At 35.0% G+C, this 27311-nt stretch overlaps 1 protein-coding gene across 1 annotated transcript; it reads left to right on the forward strand.

Moving 5' to 3' along the window:
* Positions 1-1104: 1104 nt before the first annotated feature.
* On the forward strand, positions 1105-26871 carry RBBP8 (retinoblastoma binding protein 8; the record flags this gene model as incomplete). Its single annotated transcript, XM_009587853.1, has 16 exons — positions 1105-1200; positions 3207-3319; positions 4996-5071; positions 8235-8404; positions 9845-9946; positions 11013-11110; positions 11750-11877; positions 12844-13726; positions 13814-13940; positions 15078-15178; positions 15981-16095; positions 16995-17165; positions 17783-17852; positions 18835-18931; positions 23521-23662; positions 26275-26871. Coding segments are annotated over 16 exons (2587 nt in total), but the record flags the coding sequence as incomplete, so codon positions are not given.
* Positions 26872-27311: the final 440 nt, after the last annotated feature.

Consider the following 27311-nt stretch of genomic DNA (forward strand, 5'->3'; position numbering starts at 1 on the left):
ACCCATGATTGTTAATTTCTTGTATTACTCTAATATCAGCAATATAAAAATGGATTTCACTAATGTATCTTAAAGGGATAGTGCCAATTTAAAAGTATGTCTGTGTAAAAGGATTGTATCAACAAGTTAGTAAATATGTTTTAATATCCTGTTGTGTGTGTGCTTAGCAGCTTTGTGTGAGCCAATTTCATGGCTTCCTCAAATAATCCATCTTGGGCACACTGAAAACAAACACCTGCTTTCATGGAATATACAAAGGATTCCATGGTAAAAAGAAGAGCTGGGAATGAATTCTCAGAAGTTAGTCATTATTATGTTACGTAGATTCAGCTGCTTAGCTTTTACTGAAAGTTAATTTCCTTGTAGAAAAAAAAATGTGTGCTTGTTTCTCGTACCTTGTTTGCATCTTGAAGTGAAGGGGAGCTAAAATTGGGAAGTTAATATTACCACTTTTCCTTAGCTCTTTTGAGGAGGAAATGTTCTTTGTTAATTAAATAGTCCTAGCTTTTAGAGAAGGTATTTTCCCCAAGATGATCTACTGTATCCATATTATGCGAATCCGTGTTCTATAGACTCTCAGAATTGCTTCTTGGGGAACTAAACCTCTAATGGATCTAAAGACTTGTCAGAGCTTTACAAACCTAATGTGGTTTGCCACACTGCAAGATGCGCTCACTACTAAGACAAGACCAAAATGACCTGGTTGTGAGAGCCCCCAGTTTGCTTCCCAACAGCTCCACAACACAGTAAAATAAGAGAATTGCTTGAGCTTACGTTCCCTGAAATTGTTGCTTGAATACTATTAGCTTTAATGCCTTGACTGTCATCAACTCTGATTTTTGTCCTGAGCAAAAATCAGATTTATCAACAGAAGCTCAACTGTCATATGAATTAGAAACTAGCTGCTCCTTTCCTAACTCAGACATTTCTACGTTACCATTCACCAGAAACACTTCCTTCATTTATCTTCAACTTAATATTTGTGCTGATGATAATCACATTTCCCAAGAATATGAAAGAAACATGGCAGAGAGAATTCGCTATTGAAAAACTTAATAGCTGTAATTTAAAGCTAGAACTAATTTTTTCTCTATTTGATTTTAGGGATGCAGAGAGGCTTGAAGAGTTTTATACCAAGAACCAACAGCTCAGAGAACAGCAAAAAGCACTTCATGACACTATCAAGGTTTTAGAAGACAGGTGAAGCAGTGTCTTCTAGCTTTTGAGTTTGTTGTGTTTTGCTCTTATAGAGTAGCTCTGGATACTTTGCAAATTGGGGTTTGGTTTTGGTTGTGGTGTTTTGGTTTGCTGTTTTTGGTTTGGTTTGTTGGTTTTTTTTTTTTTAGCAAACCAGTCATTTTCTAATACAATACAAATAGTGTGTGTTAAAGAAAAGTGTAGAATTTTAGATTCTTCTGACTGAATTAAATTTTTGTTATTTTGTTATTTTCAAAGTGCTTAGATTGCTTAGCTCAGTTAAGATAAATAGAAGTTAAATAGATCAGCTTGGGAGGCAGCCAGCCATTTTAAAGCACATTCTTTTCCATCCATTTTTGTAGAGGTAAATTTGATACCAATTGAGATGTAATACAAGTAGAAAACCCAAGGGCAAACTATATAATATACTTTGAAACTCATGAAATAACTCACTAGGAAATCTTTCAGATTTGAGGGGGTCTTTTTTACTAGTTGTCTATTTTACCTAAATTTAATCACAGGTTCTGTCTTTTGCCTTCTTTTGGACTTAGACATTCTGATCACCTTTTGACCCATTCTGCCTTTCCCTTATTTGTTCCTGTTTAATCTGGTGTAGCAAAACAAAACCAACAGACATGAAATTACACTGCATTTTTTCATTTTTAAAAATGATACCTGTTTTGGAAAGTGTATGTTAAATTTGCTGCTAATAGGCTCTCAGAAGCTTTCTGGGAACAGGAGAGCATTACGTAGTAAATTATTTTCTCACATTCCTGTGTTACCTCAAATTTTAGACCTATGATACTCAGATTTTGATTTCTCTGTGAAAGGCATTAGCGATAAACTTGTAACTGTGCAGGTATTAAACTTTCACACCACATAGAGAGACGTTTGCAGAGTGGATGGGCTTTTCTAATCCCTTAGTAGATGAAGTATTCACATTGCAGAAAACAAAAAGAGTATTTAAAGTGGTTTAATACAAGGAGATGATAATACTGTGTTTATTACACAGTCAGATAAGCTACTATGAAGAGGCGTTTCAGTATTTTACTCTTTCCATAATTCCACAATATTAAAATACCCATAAACCAAGATGGCTTTTACTTCCAATACTCAGCTGTGGAATTGGAAACTTAGGTGTTTTGTTTGTTTGTTTGTTTTTTAATACTTTGTGTGCTAGCAGCAGCAATGCAGAGCTCTTAACTAATTGGTCTCTTATTTAGCAGGCAAAAGAGAGTCTGGTTTTCACTTTGGTAATACTGTTAGCTTTTTGTTGTGTACCAGAAATAAATACACATCAGTTATCACCTGTAAAATGAGCGCACATTTCATTGCATGAATGAATGTGTCAGGTAAGATGGAGTGATCATAACAAGTCTTTTTCTGATAGCAGGTATGCTTTAAACAGCTGACCTAAAGCACTAGAGACAGTGGAGGCAATGCCTCTCATGGACTTTTGTATCCACTTCTAATTATTGATGTCTAGATAAAGGATTTCACGTTTGCTTGGTATTTGTTACAGAGTGAACTTAATATTTGTCCTTTTTATTTGATTACTTTTCTTAATGACAGTGATATATCCTTCTTAGATGAAGTAGTAATTACATTATAACTGAAATGATTCGCTTATTTATACTTGCTTGAATTAACTTTACTTATAATGAATGGTAATTTATATCTGACAGTATTCTTAGTAGGACACCTCACAAAGGCTTTCAGTGGCAAGGTGTAGCATGCTTTATTTAATAAAGTAATGCATGTTGCTTTAGAAGTATCCACTACCTACAGTCATTTATGGAAATGTTAGTACATGTAGTATTAGATCGTTCAGAAATCTCAAAATATTGCTATGTCAACATATAAAACCACAGTACTTAGTGGTATTCTGCATAGTTGTCAGAAATTTTCTGGTTTTCATTGTTCAAAAGGCCAGTTAAGTGTGGATATCTGCTTCATGTATGGCAATATTTTCTTAACAGAGGGACTTTTTTCTCTTAATTTTATTGTAGATTAAGAGCAGGATTATGTGACCGTTGTGCTGTAACCGAAGAACATATGAGAAAGAAGCAGCAAGAGTTTGAAAATATCCGGCAGCAGAATCTTAAACTTATCACTGAGCTTAGTGAGTTTTATCCACGAGTCTGAAGACAAAACATACTGTTTTGTAAACTAGTTCTTCATGAATTCCTGTAACTTGATATAATTTATATATGGTGTGTTTAGTAAGCCCATCAGTCGGGGGATACTTAACTCTACAGTCTGAAAATATGTAACATACCAATTACTAGTCATTTGACCCACCGTCTTAGATTGAAGTGCTGATACTGAAAGTGAACTGATGTGGAAAATCTTACAGTGTAAAGTAGCTACTGTAGATAAAATATGGCTGCTTCTGTTTATTCCTACAGCTAAAGCATAGAATGACTGATTGCCAGTTTTCCTAAGGAAACCCTTACTTCAAAAGTAACTGGTGATCACAAAGTAGCAAGTTCAAACAGAAGTTCCCTGGGTCCAGCCTGTGTCCTGTAGTTGGTCTTGGAGTTTAACTGCAGTAACCCATAACCTTCATATAACTCTCTGAAGCCGCAAAAGAATCGCTTCATGCCAGGCAGCTTGTAGCTAGCTCATTTTGAAATCAGGAAGTCGTACATATGGAACAGGAAAAAATAAACTCTTCTGGGTGACACGAAGGCAGGACACAACAAATGTCTTCATAAAGAGAGTTTGGAAAGATTGGTTGTATAAAGTGCTAAAAAATACAGGACAGGATTTTAAAATGTTAGTGGTATCTCTACCATTAATGAATTATTTAGTGTCATTTAGTTGTCTTGCTTGATCAAGAACGAGCAGACATTCAGTGAGATTTAAAATACGGGAAATGCCAGACACAAAAATTAGCTTTTCAGTGCTTAAATTATAGAAATATTAGATTCTGTACTAATATAAAATACATCAATTTTTCAAGGACTTTTAATATTGAATATTTATATAAAAATATTCTGAGTTCTTGAGTTTAATGATTAACAACAAACAGGGTACAACCAATCTTCAAATAAATCTCTGAGCCTTAAAAATCAAGGTGAGACCTATTAGGTACAAATCTTCTTGAACACTATCTGACAGAACAGTAGTCTTCTGTGGGTTTGGGTTGAGATCTATATGACAATTTATGTATTTCCTGCAACCCACAAAAAATGTCAGTGAAGAGTAATCCAGAGGTAAAATATACAACAAAAAAAAAAACAAGAAAAAAAAAATTAAAGTTGAGAGCTATCATTACATTAGTTTGAGACATCATGGAAAAAAGGCTGAAGGTGATGCAATAAGCTTGTGTGAAGTACAGGCAGAAAGAATTGGAAATTAAGAAAAGTAAATAAAAAATTTTTATCAAAATAATTAGCTGGTTGCTTTGGTGGCTGAAACCAAATTCTAATTACTTTATACTTCATAGGCTGTCTTCAACCTAAGGAAGCAATTTTGTCCACGGAGCTGAGCGAGCAATTAATTCATCTTTACAACGCAGTCTCACTTGTATGTACGTGGACAAAAGTAGTTAATGATTGTGTGGAACTGATATTATTATCCAGTAATTGTGACAGCTTTGCCTTTTCTAACACATCATTTTACAACCTTTTTTATGACTAGCTTGAAAATTCATTTTGGTAAGCTGTAGAGGGTGTATGGTATTACATTTTAGAATTGGTTCTGTTTCCTTAAAGGACCTGACAAAATTAGATATGATATGATGTTAACATGTGTGCATTGATTTTTTTTTCTCTTTTTTTCTATAAATTGCAGTGAATGAAAAAAACAACTTACAGGATGAAAATAAAAAGATAACTGAACAGTTCCAGCAGTTACAGAAGGAGTTGGAGTAAGTTTTGAGGTTTTTTGGATATTCCCCCCCTCTCATTCCTCAGTAGTAACGTCTGGGAATATAAATATCAGCTTTTAAGTCTTTAAAACTTGAGTTTCCTCTTTTTTAATAGATTGTGAAAAGATAGTCTACAGCCACTGTAACAACATAAGACTAGCATCTTTGTATTGTGCAGAATTTTTGCTTTTTTTAAACTGTGTGCATTTTTCTTTTTTTAAACTGAAAGAGAGAGATAAATTTGTCATAGAAATTCTGCTTGACTTCATGATTGTTCAAGATTATTCTGGTCACAGTGCCTAGCAAAACCTTGTGTCTCATTCTTATTTTCCTCTGTTGACTCTTTACCAATTCTTTCCTCTTAGGTTAAGACTTTAGAAAAGTAGTTTCTCAGCTAGTCAGAAAGTCCCAGGACCTTGCAATAAATTTTTTAAATAAACTTACGATAATTTTACAATTTCTTTAAAAAGAAAAAAACACGGTTAATTTAGAAAGAAAACCATAAAAATAATGACCTACAGATTGATTGTCAAATTGTAATCTGATATGATAGCAAGAATGTGCCATAGAATGTTGTGGTTAATATGCAAATATGGTGCACTGTGCAAGGCAGAGGTAGTATTCCTTTCTTGTATAGCTGTGGTCTGACATCATCCGAAACTTATCTCAGTTTTGCCTATCTGTGAACAAGTTGCGTACATGCATGGCGGGGATGGGACAGGATGTATGGACTTGACCTGTAAGGCTTTTTCTGCATGCAATTTTTTCTTATCTTTGTTAGAAAGTAACTCTGGTAGAGGAGTAAAACAACTTAGAGTTCAGTTCAAAATGAGCGTGGTCCTATTCCTTTGTATTAGAGGTTTGCCTCCCATCGTTTGCACCTTAATCATCCTTTCTTTCTCTGTATGCATTTCATCTTCTCGGAGTAAGATATTTCATGACCCTAGGAGTACTCCTTTTTAATACCAAGTACGAACAAATTTCTATATGCTTCCCATTGTATAATGCTTCTCAATAATGGTTCTCCTATGCAGCTTGGCAGCAGTTAGGAGGTGACATAAAAAAAATTGACACCAGACAGATCCATCCAAAGGTGTTAGTTTGATCCCCAGTCTTGCAATTTAGCTTCCAGTAAAAATCTCCAGTCACTGTAGGAAAGTTGAGAATGAACAATGTAGCACTAAGTTATTTGCTCTGCATGTTAGGTGGTCATTTAAATGAGTGCAGAGTTGAGTGGATAAACAGTAATTAACAAGGATGGTCCTGCTGTTTGTGATACAGCCACTGCATTCGGTTGTTTCGGTTGAACTATAGTCATGTTATTTTATTTAGAATGAACAACTGAGATCAATATAACATCATCACGTAGGTGCAAGGTAACAGATTGTTTCTGGTGCATGACATGAAATTAGATTTTTGCAATCTTCTGTATTTTGTTACCAAGATTAATATTTTAGGAAAAAATCTAAGAATCCTTTATAAAAGTGAAATCAGTGAAATTTTAGAAGAATTGTATTATCTGATGCTTTATCAGATTAGAATTTCATTATCCATGGATGGAAACAGCAAGGAAATTTCTGCAAAAATCTTTTCTGAGGTTCAGATAAATGTTTCCATGATTCAGAAATTATTTATTGCATATTTATAATGTATAGTATGTATGGCAGCTTCTTCATCTGATAGTTTTTTGGGGTGGTATGTAGGAACTACCTCTTGGTTTGCACGGAAGTAGGGTACGGAAAAATATGTTTATAGCAGGTTAATTTGTCATACAAGGCCACATGTGCCAGTAAATTTAAAGAGAACTCTAACAGCTAACTCAAATTTGCAAAGTAACTGATGAATATATTGTTTTACTGTTTGTTTTGATTTATTTCTTAAGATATTGTTAGTAGATGATATACTTTTCCAGTTACGGTGCTTTTTTTGTAAATATGCTAGAAAAGAGGAATTACAAAATCACACAATAGGATTTGTCAAGACTTCAGAGCATCAATGCATGAGTGTTTGTCATTAAGTGTTCAAAGTTAGTCATGGTAAAAAGCCTAACTGCAAAAATGCTTGTTGTCTCAAGCCAGGCAGCTTTCTACAGTCCTCCATCACGTTATTAACTTATTTTATTTAAGATCTTGTGGTTCATTTCCATGCAAGCAGAAATATATCCATATTTCCTCTTCTTCCCTTAGATCAAGACCTTACATCCTTCTCTTTATAGTTAGGAAATGATCTTTTGGCCCATGTTTTCTCTTGAGAGTCATAAGGAGAAGTGCTGTTGCAGAAAGATGACCAAGCAGGCTGAGTTAGATTTCCTTGTGTTTTTCTTTAACTGCCTCTTCCATTTCTCACTACACCACCATACAACAGGTAGCAATGCCCTTATTAAGTACTAAACAAACTGTATTTAAGTTAAAAGAAGTGAAATTAATGCTTTTTTTATTGTTATTTTCTTGCTATGTCTAGATAGAGGTTTTGGAGAGAAAAGACGTAGTTATTATGCTAATTTTTATATACTGACTCTGCAACATGCTGTTAGAGCTGACAGTGTGAGAGAAAATAAACTTCATAACTCGTGTTTTACATTACTTGTTTTACATGGTTTACATTGCTTTTCACACTCCTCTCTGAAGACCTTTGTGAGGTAAATAAGAGGTATCATCCATTGGTCTGGAGAGGGATTGTTTTTAATATAGTGCAGTTCATTACTATTTAAAGTTGTCCAAAAGCTTTTGTTTTGTTTTTAAGACAGTTAGTATTCTTGAGGTATGCACGGACTTCCATACAGGGAGAAAGACACTAGTCCATCCATTTCGGCATTCTTTCATTCAAGTGGAACATGCTTCAGAGGACAAGCTAGAAACTTACAGTCCCTAGTTTCTTCTAGGGAAAAAGTCTTCCATAGTGCAGTAATTAGAGGTAGATTTCAAATGTGAGGAGCTAGGGTTGTATGCCGTTCGTAGGCTTGTTGGAGCAAGTGTGAATTTGTTGTTAGATGTGTCTAAAAACTGGGTTCTAGTATTACATTTTTACACTGTGATGTTATTGAGATGGCTGTATCTTCTAAATTGTTGCTTTCTTGAACAATATGATTGTCCTGCTTGCTGAAATGAAAGCTCTTCATCTTGCTGACTTGGGGTTTTATTTGACCACCTAATTTGGTCTCCAGGGAGCGAAAGCAACAAGCAGTGGAATTAGAAGAAGGAGTCATTCCAGATTCTCCAGTTCTGACTTCTTCATTTTCTGTGGTTAATCGTATGAGAAGAAAAAAAGAGAATAGGCATATCCGCTACACAGAACATACACACCCGGATTTGGAACTTGCAGAAAGCAACAGTGGTAAGAGTATTGTATTTTATTTTTTTAATTAATTTTAAAATGTATTTTTAAGGGCTAAAGAAAAAGATGATGTATAAATTTGATTGCAAAGAGTGAAAACTAAAAAAAAAAAACAACAGTCTTGTGGGTTTTTTGGTTTGGCTTTTTTCCATTTATGCTGTAATACATGAGTCAGGGGAAGAATGTCTTTAGCAGTAACTGTTACATCAGCGATACGCTCAAAGCTTATCTCAAGCTCCTGCTTTTCTTCATCCACATACACAGTTTTCCAACCCATATCTCTTCTGTAACTCCGAACTAACTAAAAAAATGTTAGGGTTTGACTTGTGCGTACAACTATGTCACCACCTAGTGGAGAGTGAAATAAATGTTTTGCCACTTTCAGCAATTATTCTGCAATTGAAGTAATGTTACTGAAACTTATAGATATCTAATTCTAGCAGCTACATGATCTTTCTTTTTCTGGTACTGATACACTGCTTGCATTTGTTTTGTATCTAAGTCCAGAAGTGTTGTGCACATTTAATTTCTAAACTTCATTCTGTAATGTCATAGAAATAGCTCTAATGTATTTTAACTGTAAGAAATATTTTTGTGAAATAAAGCACTTTGGGCTTGTATTTTAATGATACACAGGAAACATGATAAACAATCCAGGTGCTCTTAATGTGTTAATTTATCTTGTGGAATAAAAAACAGAATTTTAAATAATATATGATTACATCTAAATATAAGTCTTGACTAAAAGCTTCTTTCCAAGAATAAAAATAGCACAACTGTGAGGTGAAGAGGGTGGGTTGGTTATTCACACCCTTTATTTTGCATATGTAATTTTAGTGCTGTGAATAGTTTCTCCTTTCTAAACATACCTACTTCTCTCCATTTTCTGAATAAAAAATTGAGCTACTAAATTAAACCAAAGTTAAATATGTAGGAAATGGTGTAAATACCTAACACAGTTAATGGCTATGAAAAGCTGTTGGTATCCAGATAGAAAGAACTGCATGGCACAAAGTTGGTCATGATTAAAATCTCTGGGTTTTCACCTTTTCATTACCTTAGCTGATGCAGAAAATTATTCGCTTGGATGGTTTACTTTTTAATAGTTTTGTTGCCATATTAACAGGTCAAATATAGATTGAATACATACTTTTTATGTGTTTAGTATAGAAAGTGATGTAATTATGTGTCAGTATTGTTTTATAGCTGACTGGCTAGGCTCATATTTGTGAGAGAAAGGATTAATATGAAATATTTGTGACTAATTTGTCATAGTGATACCTCAGCATAAAAATAATCAGATGTGCTTAGATCTACTGACATGTCAAAATTCACATTCAGGTGCTTTTAAGATCAGGATCATTGTCTGTATCTACTCAAAATTATCACAACAGGATACCTAATTTCACTGTGTGAGAATGTTTCTACATCTTCTCCTAGAGTTTGGAAAAATTCCGCTGTATTCCACACAAGTGAACAGTCACCACGGAGAAGAGATACTAGTGGCAGACACCTGTGATCCACAACTGTCCCCTGTTCCAAGTAAGTGTATTAATAGATTTAGTTCTAATTCCATTCAAAATAAGGCAAAAATGTTGTAAAACTGAGGGTTCATCTCTTTAAACACAGGAGCCAGAAATCACAGAATTGCTCCTGAAATGCCTGTCTTGTAATGCCTGTCTGTATGCCACTAGTGATACATGATCTAGTGGCCTAGCATCAGGGCTTAGAGTCAAGAAATAAAAAGAAGCTTAATGCAGCTCTTACTGCAGATATCTTAAATTTTAGGCGACTTATCCAATTGTCTTACATCTGTTTTTCCAACTGTACAGGAGATAAAATATTCTGAGAAGTGCACTTCCATCTGACATGAATATGTAACATTTAGAAGTGCTTCTGTTACTTATTCCCTTTTTTGCAATTGTGAATGGTACAAGTCTTTAAGTCTTAAGTCCTTCTCCATAAAGTTCTTTGACAAGAACTTTCTGTGTCCGTGATTTTTTTCTGTGAAGTATTTAACTATAAATGACTGTGAGAATCAGCATTTTGGAATTATTCGTGCAAGTCAGGGTTGTGGTGGTTGTAGTTCTTTCCCACCGTATTACCTTGCCCCAGTTTAATAAACTGAGTAATATTAAATCCCTGGAAGAAGGGAAACTCATCTATTTGTTTTCCTAATAAAAGCACAGGAAGAATAATTATAAGTGTCACCTAGAAAATATGCAACAAAGCATTTTACTATAAATATACATTATCACTGTTCTACATGCTTTTCTCAGACTATTCATACCCTGGACTGGGAGTTTGAAAAGCAAATTTTACATTGACTTGTCTTTGTATTTTAATTTTGTGGAGCTGTATTCAGATTGGAAGCATATTTCTCTGTGATGATACAGCAGTTTGCTCTCATCAGAAATTCTTCTTTTGACCCCCTTCTCCACTTACCACTTCCAGATAAGATTTTTATCTGACACAGGTCAAACTATTTCCATAATTACCGATTTTAATTTGTGATCTTTTTAGTTTTGTGTTTGTACCATCTGTGTGAGTGGAATAAGATATTACAATATATATGTAATTTATTGTGAGCTTCTTTCTACTCATAAAGATAAACCAAGGATGGGAGGCTATTCTGTTCCAAAGCCATCTTTTAACTTGGCTGCAGTCGTGGCAGAAACAATTGGACTTGCTGTTCAAGAGGAATCTGTAAGTAGTATTCCCAGATTTCTTACACAATCAGGTTTTTTTGCCAGTTGTTTTCGAAAACAGTATTTTTCTCTTTTGCATTAAAATTCTGCAAAAGTATTCTGAGTTCCAGTAAGCTCACTTTGATTTGCTTTTGCTGACTCGTTACAGAATTGCTCTAGCAAGAACTGTGCTGACCTGTCTGGGGTTGGGGAGGAGGGTGGGGGCGCATTTCCTGCTGTGTATACAACTTTCAAGTTTGACTAAGACAGTGGACTAAATCCTTGGGTTTGCCAAACCCCCTTTGTGCAGTAATCAAGTCTAAGACACTAAAAAAGATTATTTGGTGATGAGACTGGTGACTCAGGTGAGATTATTTGATGTTTTTGCTTGGTAATTACAGTAAAAATTATAGTATGCAGACTATTTTTGTGTGTGTGTGCATTTGAACGATGAAATTTTTTAATTTCCATAAGATTTCTTTGAAGTTGTTGGTCAAAATTTCATCTCTCTTGTAACTTTTATTATTTTTCAGAGTTTTGAATGGTTCAATTTGAATGGGTCTTCAGAGTATTTACGTGCAAACCTAGCATATTTCTAATTTTTAATTCTAATAGCTTCTCACACTTCCTTTCTTTGTTTTCCTCCACCACTTGCAAGGAGTCCCAGAGTGTACTGAGTCCTCCCCACACTAATACTGTTATGAGCCAGGCCCCAGAGAGCATGCAGTCTGAAGACTCAAGAAAACATCCAGCTTCTGAATCAAGAAACGATGACAACAATTTAGGGTGTGTTTCCACTTGGTTATAATAATATTGTTTTAAACAGGCTTATATGAAGTTCTGGTTTTAATAGAATTTAAAACCTTACAGCAGTTTGCTTTAAAGGTACAGACATGGAAATAAATATTTTCATATTATACGGACTTCTTTCAAGTAAATAATACTAGAAGCAAAGGAACCGGTAGAAGGCAAAACTGTGGACTTCTACTTCATTCTCAAACTTCTGATTTGGGCTTTCTATGTACACAGTCCCTCCCTCACTGACTTCTTGTTATTGCAAGGTATCTCCTGAGGCCCATAAACCTGGGGGTAAGGGGCCTGGAGCTGGGGTAGGAAAATGATCATAAAACTATAAAACTTTTCTGCTGACTAGCTGTCATACCAGTTGACTGTTGCCCTTCCCACTTTCCTCAGGATGTTGTGGCCTAAACTGAAATTTTTTTTTGGCCCCTATTTGTCATCTTAAATGTATGTTTTATTGATGACAAGTAAAAAACAGAGAACCTGAAAGAAGCTTGCACAATTTTCCTTCACTTGCAGAGGCTTTGAGAATCTGTTATCATGCTTTTAAGATCTATACAAGAACCCAGATAGACTGCTATCACAAACATTCTCACTTTCTTCCATTTCACTGCATGGAAAGGTAGGGAGTTCTTTGGTAGAAGAGATTCCTAGGTATGCTTAATTCTGTCCTTGGTTCTCAGTTGAATGTGGAACAGAATTTCACACCATACTAAAATGAAGGACGAGGTCTGTGTTTTGTTTACCTTTTACAGCTCTAAGTGCAACAGTACTTACTCCTAGACCAAAAATTTCCCTTTTCTTTTTCCTTCTGTTTTCGGTTAATACTAGCAGCTCTGGCAGCTTTAAAGTAGATCACTGATAGGAAACTTACAATTTTTGTATATCCCTTTCTCTCCTCCCAGGCCCCTGTGTACTCCAGAAAAATATCTCATCTCTCATTGTATTCAGTCTTTCAGATCCATCTCAGAACACTCCGCCACATGTTGACTGGGATTCTCAGGTAGCCTCTCCTGTTTTTGGAGCTTCTAGCAGTATGAAGAACAACTCAAGTACAAGTCATGCCTCTTGTATTTTAGATTCAGGATTGAAGCCTAATCTCAAAACCAACCTCTTCAACAATCCTTCCAGTTCCAGGTCTCATAAAAGTAGATCAAAATCTGAAGATGTTGCTTTTGTTGCACCACTGAATCTTGGAACTGAAATCAACTCAGTTATCAGCCAGGCCTCTATCAATAGGCAAATGGTTGTGAAAAAGAATACTAATGAGGCTGTAACCTCTGTTGGAAACACTTGTGCAGCTAAAAATGAGGTGATCAAGAGCGATTTCCTCATACACCAGAGGCAGTTAGAAAGCAGGTGTGCTAAGAGAAAGAAAGCTGAAGATGAGCATGCAATTAGCTGTGAAAAAACATCCTTCAACAAAGAGAACTCTATGCCCTTTCGATCAGATGTTCAGCATATTAATGGGGAACATACAGTTGATAAGCCCTTGGATCTGTCTGATCGCTTCTCTGGAGTTCGTTGTCAAGAGAAAAAACAAGGAGGTGAGGAGACCTGTAAAAATAGACTGAAACAGGTGACTCTGCGTGACATTTTTTCACAGCTAGGGAAGCCCATTCCTGAAGGTTCATCATCCATTCAAAATGCCAACAATGAGAGCTGTTTGTTTGGCAGAGATTTACAAGAGGAATCCTATGTACAAGAGGCAATGCTGGGGAAAACATTCCCAGATAAGAAAAACCAGATCCAAATGAAAGAAGAAGTTCCTCCCTTCAAAATTGCACCACTACTGAGTTCTGCAGAAACAGAGCAACTTTTTGATGATGTGAAGGTATGCTTTTCTGACTTTTTTTTTCCTTCTCCTTTGAAATATTATATTTAAGTTGTGGGAAATAGTAAAATTGCAATATGTCATTAGGTTGCCAGTGGCCATGTACCAAATAGAAAGAAAACAAGGACAGGACATGGAGAGTCTGAACCAGCATCTGTACTTCAACCAAACCCTTGCAGACTATCAAAAAATAAAGCACTGCAAAATGAGCAAGGTAACTTGATGAAAATGTTCCTTTTATTGCACCCCACCCCTCCAGCCTGTGCTATGGTTGAATAGAATTTTTCGTATCTTCTTTTCTCCACTTCAATCACTTTCTCTGTTCTGCTTCTAACTTAGTCTCATCCTATTCAGGACTTCTCAAGATCACCCCCCACATTTTCAATCTGTGTCTTCCTGGCATTCTTTTGCCACTATATAATAAATAGATCATTGGCATTCAGCTGTAAACTCAATAGGCTAGGAATCTTGTTCTTTCTCGTTTATTTAGCATTGTTGTTTACTGCAGCATGTGAATAACAGATACTGAAATAAAATCTCAGGAAGTTTGAGTTTAAACTATCCGTATCAACTGCTTGAAAACTGTACTTAAGTGTAAGGATAAGCCATCTTGTTAATATTTTTCATGATTCCTGATGATCTATTAAAGGAATTTGTACCTGTAATGGTAATGAACAGATGCTGCCAAATACTCTTCCTAGAACTTGTATCTTCTTTCCTGTTAAGTGGTCCCAGTCTGAAAACTTTTTTTTTTTGAACTGGGATTGTACAGTCACTGCTTCTGTATTCCTTAGCTGAGCTGTTACACTGCATACTTTATTTAGAAATACTTGCGTTGTGAATTTAAAAAAAAATCTGTCAGCAATTGGTGTGTTGGCCATGTAGCTTGGAATCTAAACCTCTACTTCACAGATAAATCAAGAGCCATCTCTGGAACAGTGACCAGACACTTTTGTACGCTTTTGTATTCTAAGACCTGACTTTTGTATTCTTATCGATCCAATGTCTTCTATCCAGTATTAATACTACTTGATTTACACAATATAGAGATTTTACCTGCAAGAGTATTTTACGTATTACATACCTCATACAAACACAAAGGAGTGGTGTGCTACCTGAATATGACAAAAAACGTAAAGATTTATTTCTAACTCTTCAGACAAAATATGATTTACACCAAATGAGCATGTTTATTGTTTGAGAAAAATCAATCCCTAAACCTAAAGATGAATTGATAAAAGGAAAGCTGACTTATAATTAGCAGACTTATAAATAGCTGACACTATAGGATGCTGTTGGCAGAATTGGTTTCTGATTATTTGCTTTTTTTTCTTATATTCTCTGCATCCAGACCTGAAAGATAAACCTTCGTTAGAAAATCTCCAGTGGAGCATAGACCCAGGAGCTGACCTTTCACAGTACAAAATGGACATTACTGTGATTGATACAAAGGTAAACTTGTGTAACAAGTCTGCATGTTCTATGATATTGAAAAAAGCCTACAAAAGTAGTATCATGAACTTTATTCTGGGCAGACCAAAACCACCTTGTAGCAAAAATCTAAATTCAGCTCATTTGATATTTGTTTGCACTCCTAAAATGTTTGTTTATGCAGAGTACACTACAGTTATCCTGAAACATTTCCACTGTCTAGTAGTAAGTGATAAACTCAGCCAGGTGGCTACTCTGTATGAAACTGATGCATTTGGGTGTGGTTTTGGGTTTCTTTTAAGACAAAAAAAAATGTTCTAAATCTCATAATTTTTCCTGTGAAAACGTTCACTGTGATATCTCTCTACATTAAGTAATAGAAAATGTGCAGATAATGACTATTATCTTTCAGTTGGGTGCAGGTTGTTTATTAGGATCTCTGAGAATTTTCCTGAAGTCTATTTGTTTTGTCTCGCTTAAAGGCTATCTTAAAATGTATTTATTTGACCAGTTTTTAATTTCTGTATGTTTCATTGTTACTTTTTATCTTTGTAGAATTTAACATGAAAACTTTTAAGGCATTTATTGCCCATCAAGTAATGTAATCCACCAGATAAATGCTTCACATTTGAATTTCAAAACATGTTATTCTCTTAACTAGATTTTGTCTTTATCATGCAGACATTACTGCGGAAAAAACATCACAGAAAGTGTTCAAAAACATTCCAGTAACTGTTGTAAAAGCGTTTCAGATATACGGCAATGACACCGACTACACCAGTTGCTTCTGAGTGCAATTGTCATGTTTGCTTTTTTAATTTAGGGTGGGTCTCAGTCAAGAGTCGGAGGGGAAGTTGTTGATATGGATTATACATATGTTAGTGAAAGTGTGCTGTCAAAAATGAAAAATCAAGAGCAAAACCAGGAAAGCAATCCAAGTAAGACTTTTATTTTTTTTCCTTTGGCTTGCTTTTTTTTTTGGAGGAGGAAAGAGCGAAGGATGTTTTTTCCCCTGTATGAATAGATAGTAGAAAATGGTTTGCAGTAAAACAGCACTGATGTATTTTTGTAGATTACAAAGATCAGTCTGTTTCCTAGTAGAATCAGTGGGTTGTTGTTGAGCTTTTTTTAACTTAGATTAAGAAAATGATAGGATTTGTGCTGAGATAGAGCCAGTAGCTATGCTTTTACAGTGCTTAAAGAGTTAAATACTTAACCGTATAATAGTTCTGATCTCACCTGCAACAATCACTCTTACAACAAACAGCTTTGAAAGTTTGCTATGTAATCATATCAGATTTTCTATGGGAAGACTAATTTCATTTTTAATGGCATATAAATAGAACTAGTATACTTTAAATAAATCCAAATGTGTTTATATCACATTTAATTTATGCTATGTGGTGAATCATGGCTGCAGGGCAGTGACTTTTAACGGTGTGTTTTGTTTTTTTAAGCTGTTGCAACTTGATCACATTTCTGTAGTTTATCTCCTACCCACAGAAAGTATTTCCTTCTGCTTGGATAACTCCATAGTTACAAGAAGAAAAATTTCATGTATCCAGTGTTAAGATTAAAGGTATATCAAAGTGATTTACTAATTAATAAAATTTTAGAAATTGAATCAAGGTGTCTTTATGAAAAATAGATGAGCATTGTCCACATTTAAAAGGTTGACAGAGAAGTTGCAGAAAGAATAAATGTATCGCTGGTGTTAAGCAGTGCTCGAGCAGGAAGTAAATGTTATTTCTTTTGATACATATTCAATCAAAATACGCTTTCTTGACTTAAATTGTTGAGAGACTGATTTGGATGTTCATTATGCTTTTTATAATAGGAGGAGAAAAAAAAATTAATGATACCTTAACAGAAATGTTTGATCGGACAACCCATGAAGAATATGAATCCTGCCTACCAGAAGATAGTCCTCCTGCATGTGATGAAAAAGAAACTCTTCATGACGAAGAGCAGGATAAGGGAGTAACAGCAGCAAGCAAGAAACTAAAGAGTGGGATATAATTTGTTTTGTCTTTATTAGCCTGGTTAAACTACAAAAGTTGATTTGAAATTAGGCTCTGTTCTCTAGGAACAAATATGCCAAATAAACCATGAGTTCATTTTTCATAAATTCGTGGGAAAACTTATTCATTATAAGGGGTAACATAAATCAATATGAAAATTATTTTAGTAGTTCATTTATATAGCCACCACACAAATATGGGATGTGTAATGGAAGTTGGCATAGGAGCTGTACAGCAAAGTGACTCTTATAGGAAACACCAGGTTTTGGCTGCAGATTACTTGCTTCCTTTCTTCTCCCTATCCTAGGTTCTATTGAAGGTTTCAGTATTTTGTATTTTAAGCAACCTTTCCTTTGCTATTCTGCTTAACATTTTTTACTTGTCTCGCTGCTGTTTTTCTTCTACTCCACTAATGCTTTTTGATCACTGGTTCAATCAATTCTATGTTATTTTCAGTAACAGTTTGAATCTGTTGTCTCAGACTGAATGTACATGGCATTTTTGTATTTCTTAATAGCTGGCTAATAATTTTACAGACGTTTCTCCAGGCAGTCTGTTAACCTTATATGACATGTAATTTTTTGTTTTGCATGTATATTTACAGAACATGAGGATAAACAAGATAAAGCCAAGCAGAAAGCTTTTGTGGAGCCATATTTCAAAAGTGATGAAAGGTAATTTAGTTTGTTCTGTATAGGCATTTTAAGGCTCTTTATATCTTCCCTATAGGGAACTTGTTCTTCCATAAAATAAATGAGTTTGTGCATAACATACTAGCAGCTGAAGATGCACAGGTAAAAGATCTAATGAATTAGATACAAACCTTAGATAAAAGCTGGGGTATGGGGAAAAAAATAAACATGTTGAGATGCCTATCTATCACATTTGCTGAAGAGAAGGGATTGCCTCTTCTGCTTTTTATAATTTTGTTGAATGCAGTGTTTTGTAATCCATGTAGTTTCTTACAGGCATGTGGTCATGCATGAGTTTATGAGCAAAGAGCCTATGGGCTGCTTGTACAAAAAAAACCTTTCCTTCTCTGGCATTTTTGCATGTTCCTTTAGGCAATAAATGAGTAACGTTTAACAACTGTACCTCTTAGTGCTTCCTCTATTGCCTTTCTATATAATCATCATTGGTAGTCTGAATCTTCATTTCGTAATGATACCAGCCTCTTCAGTTAAATAGTTGTTAGCTTATTTTTTACCTCAGCATATGTTTTCTTTGTAGAGGAAAACTTGTTCAGTGTTTTGTGAACAGATAAATTGAAAAGAATGTCAGTTCTGTTCTTGAACCCCAACATATGTTCCTCTTGCAGAAATCAGTGCAAGCATAACTGTGTCGCGGACAAAATAAATATTCTACAGAAGATCTATATTTGAGTAATTTTGATCTAGTAATTACTTTCACACTATAAAAAGCCATAATGATGAGATGCACATCTCTGGTTATATAAAAAATCATATTACGTTTAAAAACTCTGGAACTGTTTTAGTTACAAAAATATTGCATTTCATAGCTGAATAGGACTATGATTGGGTTTTGCAGGCATTTTCTGATATTTTTTCTTTTCTTGAGACTCTCCTTCATTGTGTTCTAAAAACAAGAAGAAAAGAAATAAATGTACTATCATGTGAAAACACTTTTGTTTTTCAGAAAGAATACCGTGTTAGATTTTCCTCATATTGAGGTTATTCGAAAAAAAGAAGAAAGAAGAAAATTGCCTGGCCATACTTGTAAGGAATGTGAGATAGTAAGTAGAGCTTTAAAACGTGCTCAGTCTTCCATTCTTCTAACTTTGCTAGTATCTAAGTGCTAAAGTGCTTTTGAAATTATGAATCTGGTTGCATTATCATCAGTACCTACAGTAGCAGAGAAGTAAGTGTTTACCAAAGCTGTTTTACCAAGTTTTGGGTTGGTTTGTTTGTTTTTAACTGTAGTAACTGCATATAACTTAGAAAGTCTTAAATTTTTTTGTGTGTCTGTATGAGGATAGAAACTTCTCACATCATGGTTCCGGTAAGATTTTTCTTAATAAAAAATACATTAGCTAGTCAAAGAATGATTACAAGTTTCTAAACTTCAGCTCAAAAGCTCTACTGAAATTTACAGGTAAGAATAAGTAAGTTCTATGTCCTGTTGTACCTATATATAGATATATCTTGCTTTGGGTTTTTTTTCCTTGTTTTCTGGGGTATCTGTGTTTTCAATTGCACCAGTATAGGTGCCAATGTGTACATATGTGCAAATGCATGCAAAAATGTTTACATTGACAGGTTGAGAAGTATGAAATTTTAGGTTTCACGTTACACTTTTTTTCCTCCTTTTCAAATTACTAAACTTCTTTCAGATACTTGGTATAGAGATAAAATATTGAAGTAATTACATGTGTAATAAGGACATATTTCATTTGGTCATTAATAGGCTTTCAGGCTGGAGTTAATTAGGCAATGATCTTATACATTATGACTCGCCAGAAGTATGGATTAATGACTGAATAATGATGGATTCTCTGGAATCTTTTCACTTAATTTCCACACCTGTATAGAACCAACATTTTTCATAGATTCTCCTGCTATTCACTTTGTAGTTAAGTCACATTACTTAGCTGAAGAAATTTATTAGAGTGTATTTTTAACAAAAACACATTCCTGAAAGATAGCTTTGCTGAAACGCATTAAATACAAATAATTAAGTTTTACAGTCAACTATAAATACCGTTTTCAAAAATATGTTTGATTTTAAAAGTTTGAAAGAAAACAAGGTGTTGGAAAAAAGCAAACCCAAAAAACCCCAAACTTCCAGTCTATTTCTTGGCTCAAGAGACCTGTGTTGAGTGTCCTATCTCTGTAGCTACAGATCTTCTCCTCTCAGCAAATCCAGTTCTTGTTACTTTCTGGCAAGTTAGAGTGGTAACTGTGGTGGCTGGGAACATTTACAGCTCAAATTTTACCATATTAGGAAAACCCCAAACTTCCAGTCTATTTCTTGGCTCAAGAGACATGTGTTGAGTGTTTTAGTATCCTATCTCTGTAGCTACAGATCTTCTCCTCTCAGCAAATCCAGTTCTTGTTACTTTCTGGCAAGTTAGAGTGGTAACTGTGGTGGCTGGAAACATTTACAGCTCAAATTTTACAATATTAGGTTTCTACATTAAACTTTAGAAATTTGGGTTTGTTGGTTTTGGTTGGTTTTTTTTTAAGTCTACGCCATTGAAGATGAATGTCTTGGAATGTGTGGAATGCTTAGCTGTATCTTGCACCATAATAAAACTAGCTTTGAATGAAATGCCTATGGAAAAAGGGAGTATTAGACGAAGCATAAATGATGCTTTAAAAAAAGTCTTTGCTTACTTATTAGTCATACGGGTTTGAAAAGTCTCCAAAATCTAAGGAAATACTTAGGGAGTGGGTAGAAATCAGTAAATTTTTTCTGGCCATGTGCTGCACGCAGTACGAGAGTGCGGAGAGTTATCTGTCATTTTGAGAAGATGTGAGAGATTTAACTTCTGCACATGCCGTAGTGGACTGATATCAAAGTCCTTTATAAGTCCTTATCTTAAAACTTTGTGGAAACATCTCATTCACTTTACAGTGTAGAACATTTAATAAGAGGTCTTGTTTTGGTTTGTTATGACTTTGCAATGTGATCAGAGAAAGATTGTATGCAGGAGTTACTGGTAGCTTGTTAGAAGTAACATTCGTTAGTGTGGTTATTAAGTCTAGCTATGCTTTAGATAAGTAGGAGAATCGGTCAGATGTTTTCATATATATTTAGATTACAGAAATTACTCTGTAAGTAACTTTGTACTAAACTAATGAGAGGAACATTTTAAGGGTTTGTTCTCTTTCAGACTGCAAATTGTAGAGTTCTGTAAACAATTCTTTTACAGTGAAGATACTGCAGGATGAGATTTTGCATATCTTTTCACACATGGAAAAGCCTAGCTCAAATGTTTTGTGTGGGTTGAAAGTGCTGTGGATAGTGAGATCAATCTAGAAAATAGCTGAGAGTTCTTTTCGCTGTTTAGCAGATATATATGTAGCTTTCTCATTCTTTGTCAACCCTAATAGATTTCTAAGTAAGCCAAAATTTAAAAAAGTTACTTTCTAATTTCCTTTGAATACGTACTTGGTTTGATTATTGATTGGTCTTTTTATTTTCTGTTCCTACAAAACTGTACTGTATTTTTCACTGTTTGATCCATAAATATTCCTCAACAATCATAAACATGAAAAAAAAAAAGAAGCATACTGCAAACTTTTAGTAGTCCATTTCTAAAATTCCAGGCTATTTAAAGGACAAACATAAAGTGTACTGCTAATTATCCCTAAATAAGACTCAGCTATTAATCTATTTGGTTTACTGTAGAATTCTTATCATTAATTTTGTTGACTTAACACCATGTCGTTTCTTAACTTTTATGAGTGAAAATTGATGTGTACTAGATGATAATTACCTGTTCCTTTTCTTTCATTAGTCTCTAGATCTTTAACTGAGTGACACAGACATTGTTCTGAAGTCCAGCTGCATAAATGACCCTACTCTATCTGACTCAATCCCCAAGCTACTGATATCCACTTAAGTTCTGGTCTTGGCATAGGCTTTTTCTTGTTTAAGGGGAGATTGTATAAGACAGTGGCAAACATTTTCAAACGAAGTGTCTCCAAATTCAGTGACTGAAAGGGGTTCTGCTGTCAAGAGTGTGGGAGTATCCTGGGTTTATACACAATACGTTTTGAAGAACCTTTTACTAGGGCATCATAACCATTCCTGAATATTATCTTTGGAACTGGCAGTTTATTCTATCCTGCGTACCAGGACTTTGTAGTAGACAGACCAGTAATCTGGAATTTTGGGTACAACCTGCTAACAACCTGAATCTCTGTTCTTGACCGGGAGACTCACATGTTACTAGATCGGATTCCTGTACTAATAAGGGCTTCGAGAGCAGAATATGTTCTGGTGTCACACTTCGTAGAATGGCGAGAAATCTGAATTGATTTGGTGGGGGGAAGAAATTGTACCTCAGTTTCAGGCAGTTGCACTTCCCACAGAATACAGAATCACAAAATGAAACAAGCCTACTTTTCCTAGTTCATGCAGTTTTGTCACTGACATTTTCAGAGCTGTGATTACTGTTTTCTATACAATCATCAATATTTATCTCTCATGATTTTTTGGAGGAGGACTTTTATGCCTATTTTATACTTTGTCTGCCATCTAGCAGGAAAAAAGGGATTTATTAGTGTACTTTATGATTCCAAGTAAGTAGGTTTTCTGAAATCCTACCAGTAGATGGAGACAGGAAGTAATCTCTGTTGACAGAGGTATTCTGTTCCTTTCCTGATTTCCCCAGTCTAGATCACTTTCCAGCTGATTGAATGAGGTTTTAAACTTTAGTTTGCCTTTTTGAATTGTAACACTGTCATTTCAGTAGAATTGTTTTACCACTTTTATGAGGGTCAGGTTCCTTGTGCAATCCAGATGGTGACTGTTGGCTTGCCGCTTGAATCAAACAGTGCATTCATTTTGAAAATATTTTGGTACTCTATGATACCTAAGTGCCAGATTGCTATTTTTAGTAGGAGATGCTAACTAGAATCACAAGCTAAAACAATAGAAAACTGCATGAAAAAAAATTATCTTTCTATGATGCTACTCATGGGAACACCCAGCAAAAAAGTTTGGAGAGTGTATATACTTTTCTCGTTCCAGCCCCCAGTACAGCTGACAGGTATGAAAGAATGGCTAGCCAATTTGCTATGCCCACCTGGCAGATAGTTTCTGGAGTCCCAGTGTCAGCTAGTTAAACTAGCTCTTTGGTTACTCTAATTTCAGGGTAATAAAGTAGGAAGCATTTTTTACTTAAGTTTGCTGTTACTACTGTAAATTTAGACACTGGAAATAATTCTGCAGCATGGATTTTGTAGTGCATTTTTTCACTTTTCTATTTTATTTGTAAATCGAAGCTGAAACGTAGTTTATTAGAAAATTCCCATCTATTTCAACACCGATGCTACTTAGCTTTGTAAAATCAGTCAGTAAAACTGTTGACATAATTGTACGCATGCCCAAACCTTGTACCTATGGTATGTTAAAAGATATAAAGCTAACAAACTTGCCACCATAAGGTTATACTTCATCTGTAAATTCAGTAAGCTTTTAGGATAATGGCCAGGTGTTTGTCATTTGGATAACAAATCTCTACTCTTGGCTATCCTCACCATTATTCTCAGATAACTGTGTTAATAAACAGTAATTGACAATGTCATTGTGTAAAGCAGTTGCTTTATATGTACAAATTTGTTAACTTGAATTTTTTTTTCCCCTAACATGCAGTATTATGCAGACATTCCAGAAGAAGAGAGGGAAAAGAAACTAGCTTCCTGTTCAAGACACAGATTTCGCTACATTCCTCCAAATACTCCTGAAAATTTCTGGGAGGTTGGATTTCCTTCCACCCAAACTTGTGTGGAAAGAGGTTTGTGCAAAAAAAGGCTTACAAAGCACTTTTTAAAGCTGATTTTTCTTTTTTTTTTCCCCCTAAAATGGACCCCTGAAATTATCTCTAGTTTGTAAAGCAGCCTTTCTCACCCCGTGTTGTTGAGGTCTGTTTACTTATCAGCAGCCATTATTTTGAATAAATATTGTCTTTTTTTAGCAGCTCCTGAACTACTAAGAAGAAGGGAATATAAGGAAACTTTCTTAGAGCTTAGATAGAGAGAGCAGAAATAATTGGGATTTTCATAGAACTTAATTAAAACCCTACATGTCTTTGAACCAAAGCAAGAATTGGGTCAACATTTTCAAAGGCAAAGGCTGAGAGATTGTACTTACTGAGGAGAGACAGGCAGCACTGTTGATGTCCTTTGTCTGTATCTTTAGAGCTCCATAATACCACATGATAACGGAAAGGTTGAAGGTAGGGTGTGATTAAATAGTTTTTAATACATATGCCCGGCTTGTAAGTGACAAGCTCTTTGGTGTTTTGTTTTGTTTTGGTTTTTTTTTGACTCCTCTTCACAAGGAGTTCTTTCCTAAATAATTCTTCTAAATCCTAGAGCTTGGTATAAAAATGAGTTTTTACTAATGACGTTAAAACATGGTGAGTTTGTAGTGTACTATATGTGTATTTCTTCAGAGGTGGTGAAACTCTGAGGTAAGGAGCCCTACATGAACTCTTTTTGAGTTACTTATATCTTTATTCATGCATATGTTATTAGCTGTGAAGCATTAATCTTCACTTATTTTTATCTGTTCTCAAAACAGTTTCACATCAGGCATAGGAAAATGTAGCCAGCGATGTGTATGTGTGCTTGTGTGTTGCAGTATCATCCTTAATCTTTCAGAACAAGGACCCCTGATTTTTAGGGACTTACATAACTTTTGTAGTGCAAATCATACTGCTTAATCAAGATATACTGAGTTGAGTTCATTTAAATTTAAAGCTGTGTTTCCAAGAAATATGTGTATTTCAAACACAGTGTTCAGAACTTTAAGCCTCCCCCCACATTGTGGGGGACAAATATCAAATTTGTTCTTGAAGCCCTAGTCAAGTTCCCCTTCTCAAATATCCACTGCAAACGGTTAAGCTAGTCATAGAGTTTGCAGGCCATTAATCTTCCTTGGGCTTGGTTAGGCTTCAGGAAAATGGTTCTTCTTTTTTTCCATCAATTTGTCTCTGGTATCACATAAGGGAAAGTGAATCCCTCAGTCCAGCTAGCCAGCACCTCAGGAACGCTGCTAAATCGCTGCTTCCTTTGTGAGTAGTCTCTTTCCTCCCTTGTGTAACCAGTTAGACAGGGCTTGGCTGAGGCTAATCCATTCCTTCTTTACCTTAAGTAATGAGAGAGAGTTCTTACTGCTCTAGAACCACCTTTGGTTCTTGATCACTATCTTTCAAGATGAACAACTCATTGTCCTTCCTCTTCCAACCTGGTTGCCTCTTACCTGTTCCAGCCGATGAGAAAGCTGGTCTAAACTAGGCATGTCCACTTATAATTTCAGGTGATTGAAATACCCTGTTAGGGAGATTGTCTGTTACTATCTATTTGGAATCTGCTTGCAACCTCGTTAAAATTAGTTTCTTGGCTATCTCCTTGTTCTGCTAGAGTAAGAGCTGTTCAGTGGTCCTCAACAGCATGTCAGGGGCAGACTTTAGATCAGCCCTTTCTTGGTAAAAAGCCATATTATACAAGAGTGCAGCAAGAACACCAAAACACCAGAGAGAGTTCCCATGATGAGCAATTACAGCTGTCACTCAGAAGTAGTGGGGTACAAAGGATGTATTTTCTACTTCTTACTGGTATCTTGAACCAATTGTGGTTTGTGTTGTTTTTTTTAAATAATTGAGTTACACAGACTGCATTTTCCAACTATGAAGTAGGAATCTACTACTCTCACTTCAGTGGATGTTAGTGCTGATAAACAGTAAGGGCTTGACAAAAGCCAGGTGCTGTAACTGATTTGCATAAAATGTCTGCTTACTATCAGTGTTAGCTAAGTTGAGCATGTTACAGAAATTTTCGATACACTTTTCTTATCAGAGAGCTTTCAAGGTGTGTTTGATCCATAGGTTCATGTTTCGCTTTTTCCAGATGGACAAGTCTTTAATAAATAAAGAATGCCCTCAAAACAGAAGGATGGGCTATTTAGACCCACAAAGCACACGTGCCTGAAGTTTTCTGTGTACATAGGAAATACAATTTTAAAAGTGATTTTTATTAGTCAACTGAATTTGCAGTACTTACGTACTTTGTTACTTTTATGTAAAATCTTCTGTAGAAAAGACAATGAAAAATGAAAAATGCAATTTTGTTTTGAATAGATGAACAGTTCATAGTTTCACAGATAATACCATATTACCTGTTTGTATTGCATTAATATGCAGTCATCTACTAGAAAGCAGCTGAGCGTTTTCATTAATGATACTGCACCCTGGGTTCTCTAACTTTTTGTCAAGTGAGAACCAGTTGCCATAAAAGGAAAAAAAATTCACAAGTTATTTTTTGAGGGTAAACAAAAAATGAAACTAAAGTTATGCATGTTTTTATATTGTATTTCTTACCTCAGATTTGTTCTTATTCTTTTAAGGATATATTAAAGAGGATCTTGCTCCCTGTCAACGTCCAAAAAGACGGCAGCCTTATGCTGTAATGTTTTCTCCAAAAGGCAAAGAGCAGAAGACATAAAGGATGGGGAAGTAAGGCGCGCCAACTTGAAGAGTATCTTTCCTGTCCTTAGATATTTATAGTTAATATAAACTTGAAATAAAGAACTGTGTTTTCCACAATGATAGATAAATCATTTCATTAAATATGTAAATTTTATAAAATTCATTTGAAAAATTGATATACCAGGAAACAAAACTATTTAATGTACGTTTGTTTCATACTGTGTTAATACATTTTGTATTAATTTTTGCACCTGTCAGACAATGAGTCTCCCATTTTTTTCTTTGAAGTCAACAGCTAAAATTCCAGCAAATCCTGTCTAAACTTTGTGTCAGTGAGTAACTGCTTGAAGTCACTGAAATCAGTTGTTCTTGCAAGGTCTAAATGCCTGTCAATGGGAACAGAAATGCAGATTTTATAGGGTGCTTTTATTTTGCACTGGATTTTTTTATATAGCCTTTCTCTTTTGGCAATAATGGTTATATCTACTTGTAATAAAGCTGTATGAAATATGAAAGGTATCTACTGTTAATAGTTTGGAGGTATAAAAACCATGTAGTCTAAGTGTCTTTCTTAAATTTTTGTGTTAAATGTAAAGCACCATGTTTTCCTCAGCATTTAAATTAGAATATCCAATTTTTTTTTTCTTAATTTGGATCTGTTTGTATATCTATGTCTCATTTATTGATGAGGAGATAAGCATTGTTATTTCTAAATTTGGATGACAGCTATGCACGGGGTTCTCCTAGGTGATGACCATTGCTGTCCACTAGATTATGAAGGATTCTCCAGAGGTATTTTAAGTTAATTTTTTGTAGCAGGGGATATAGTTTCGTACTTGTGTTTGGAGAGCACAAGCAAGTGTCACAGAGGCAGGGTAATGCTTTTACACAGGTAGGCGGGCCAAAGATCACTATAAAGATACTTAAGAATAGAATAGCATTCTAGAATAGAATA

This window comes from Fulmarus glacialis, unplaced genomic scaffold, assembly GCF_000690835.1.
Source record: "Fulmarus glacialis isolate BGI_N327 unplaced genomic scaffold, ASM69083v1 scaffold10451, whole genome shotgun sequence".
Taxonomy (NCBI): domain Eukaryota; kingdom Metazoa; phylum Chordata; class Aves; order Procellariiformes; family Procellariidae; genus Fulmarus; species Fulmarus glacialis.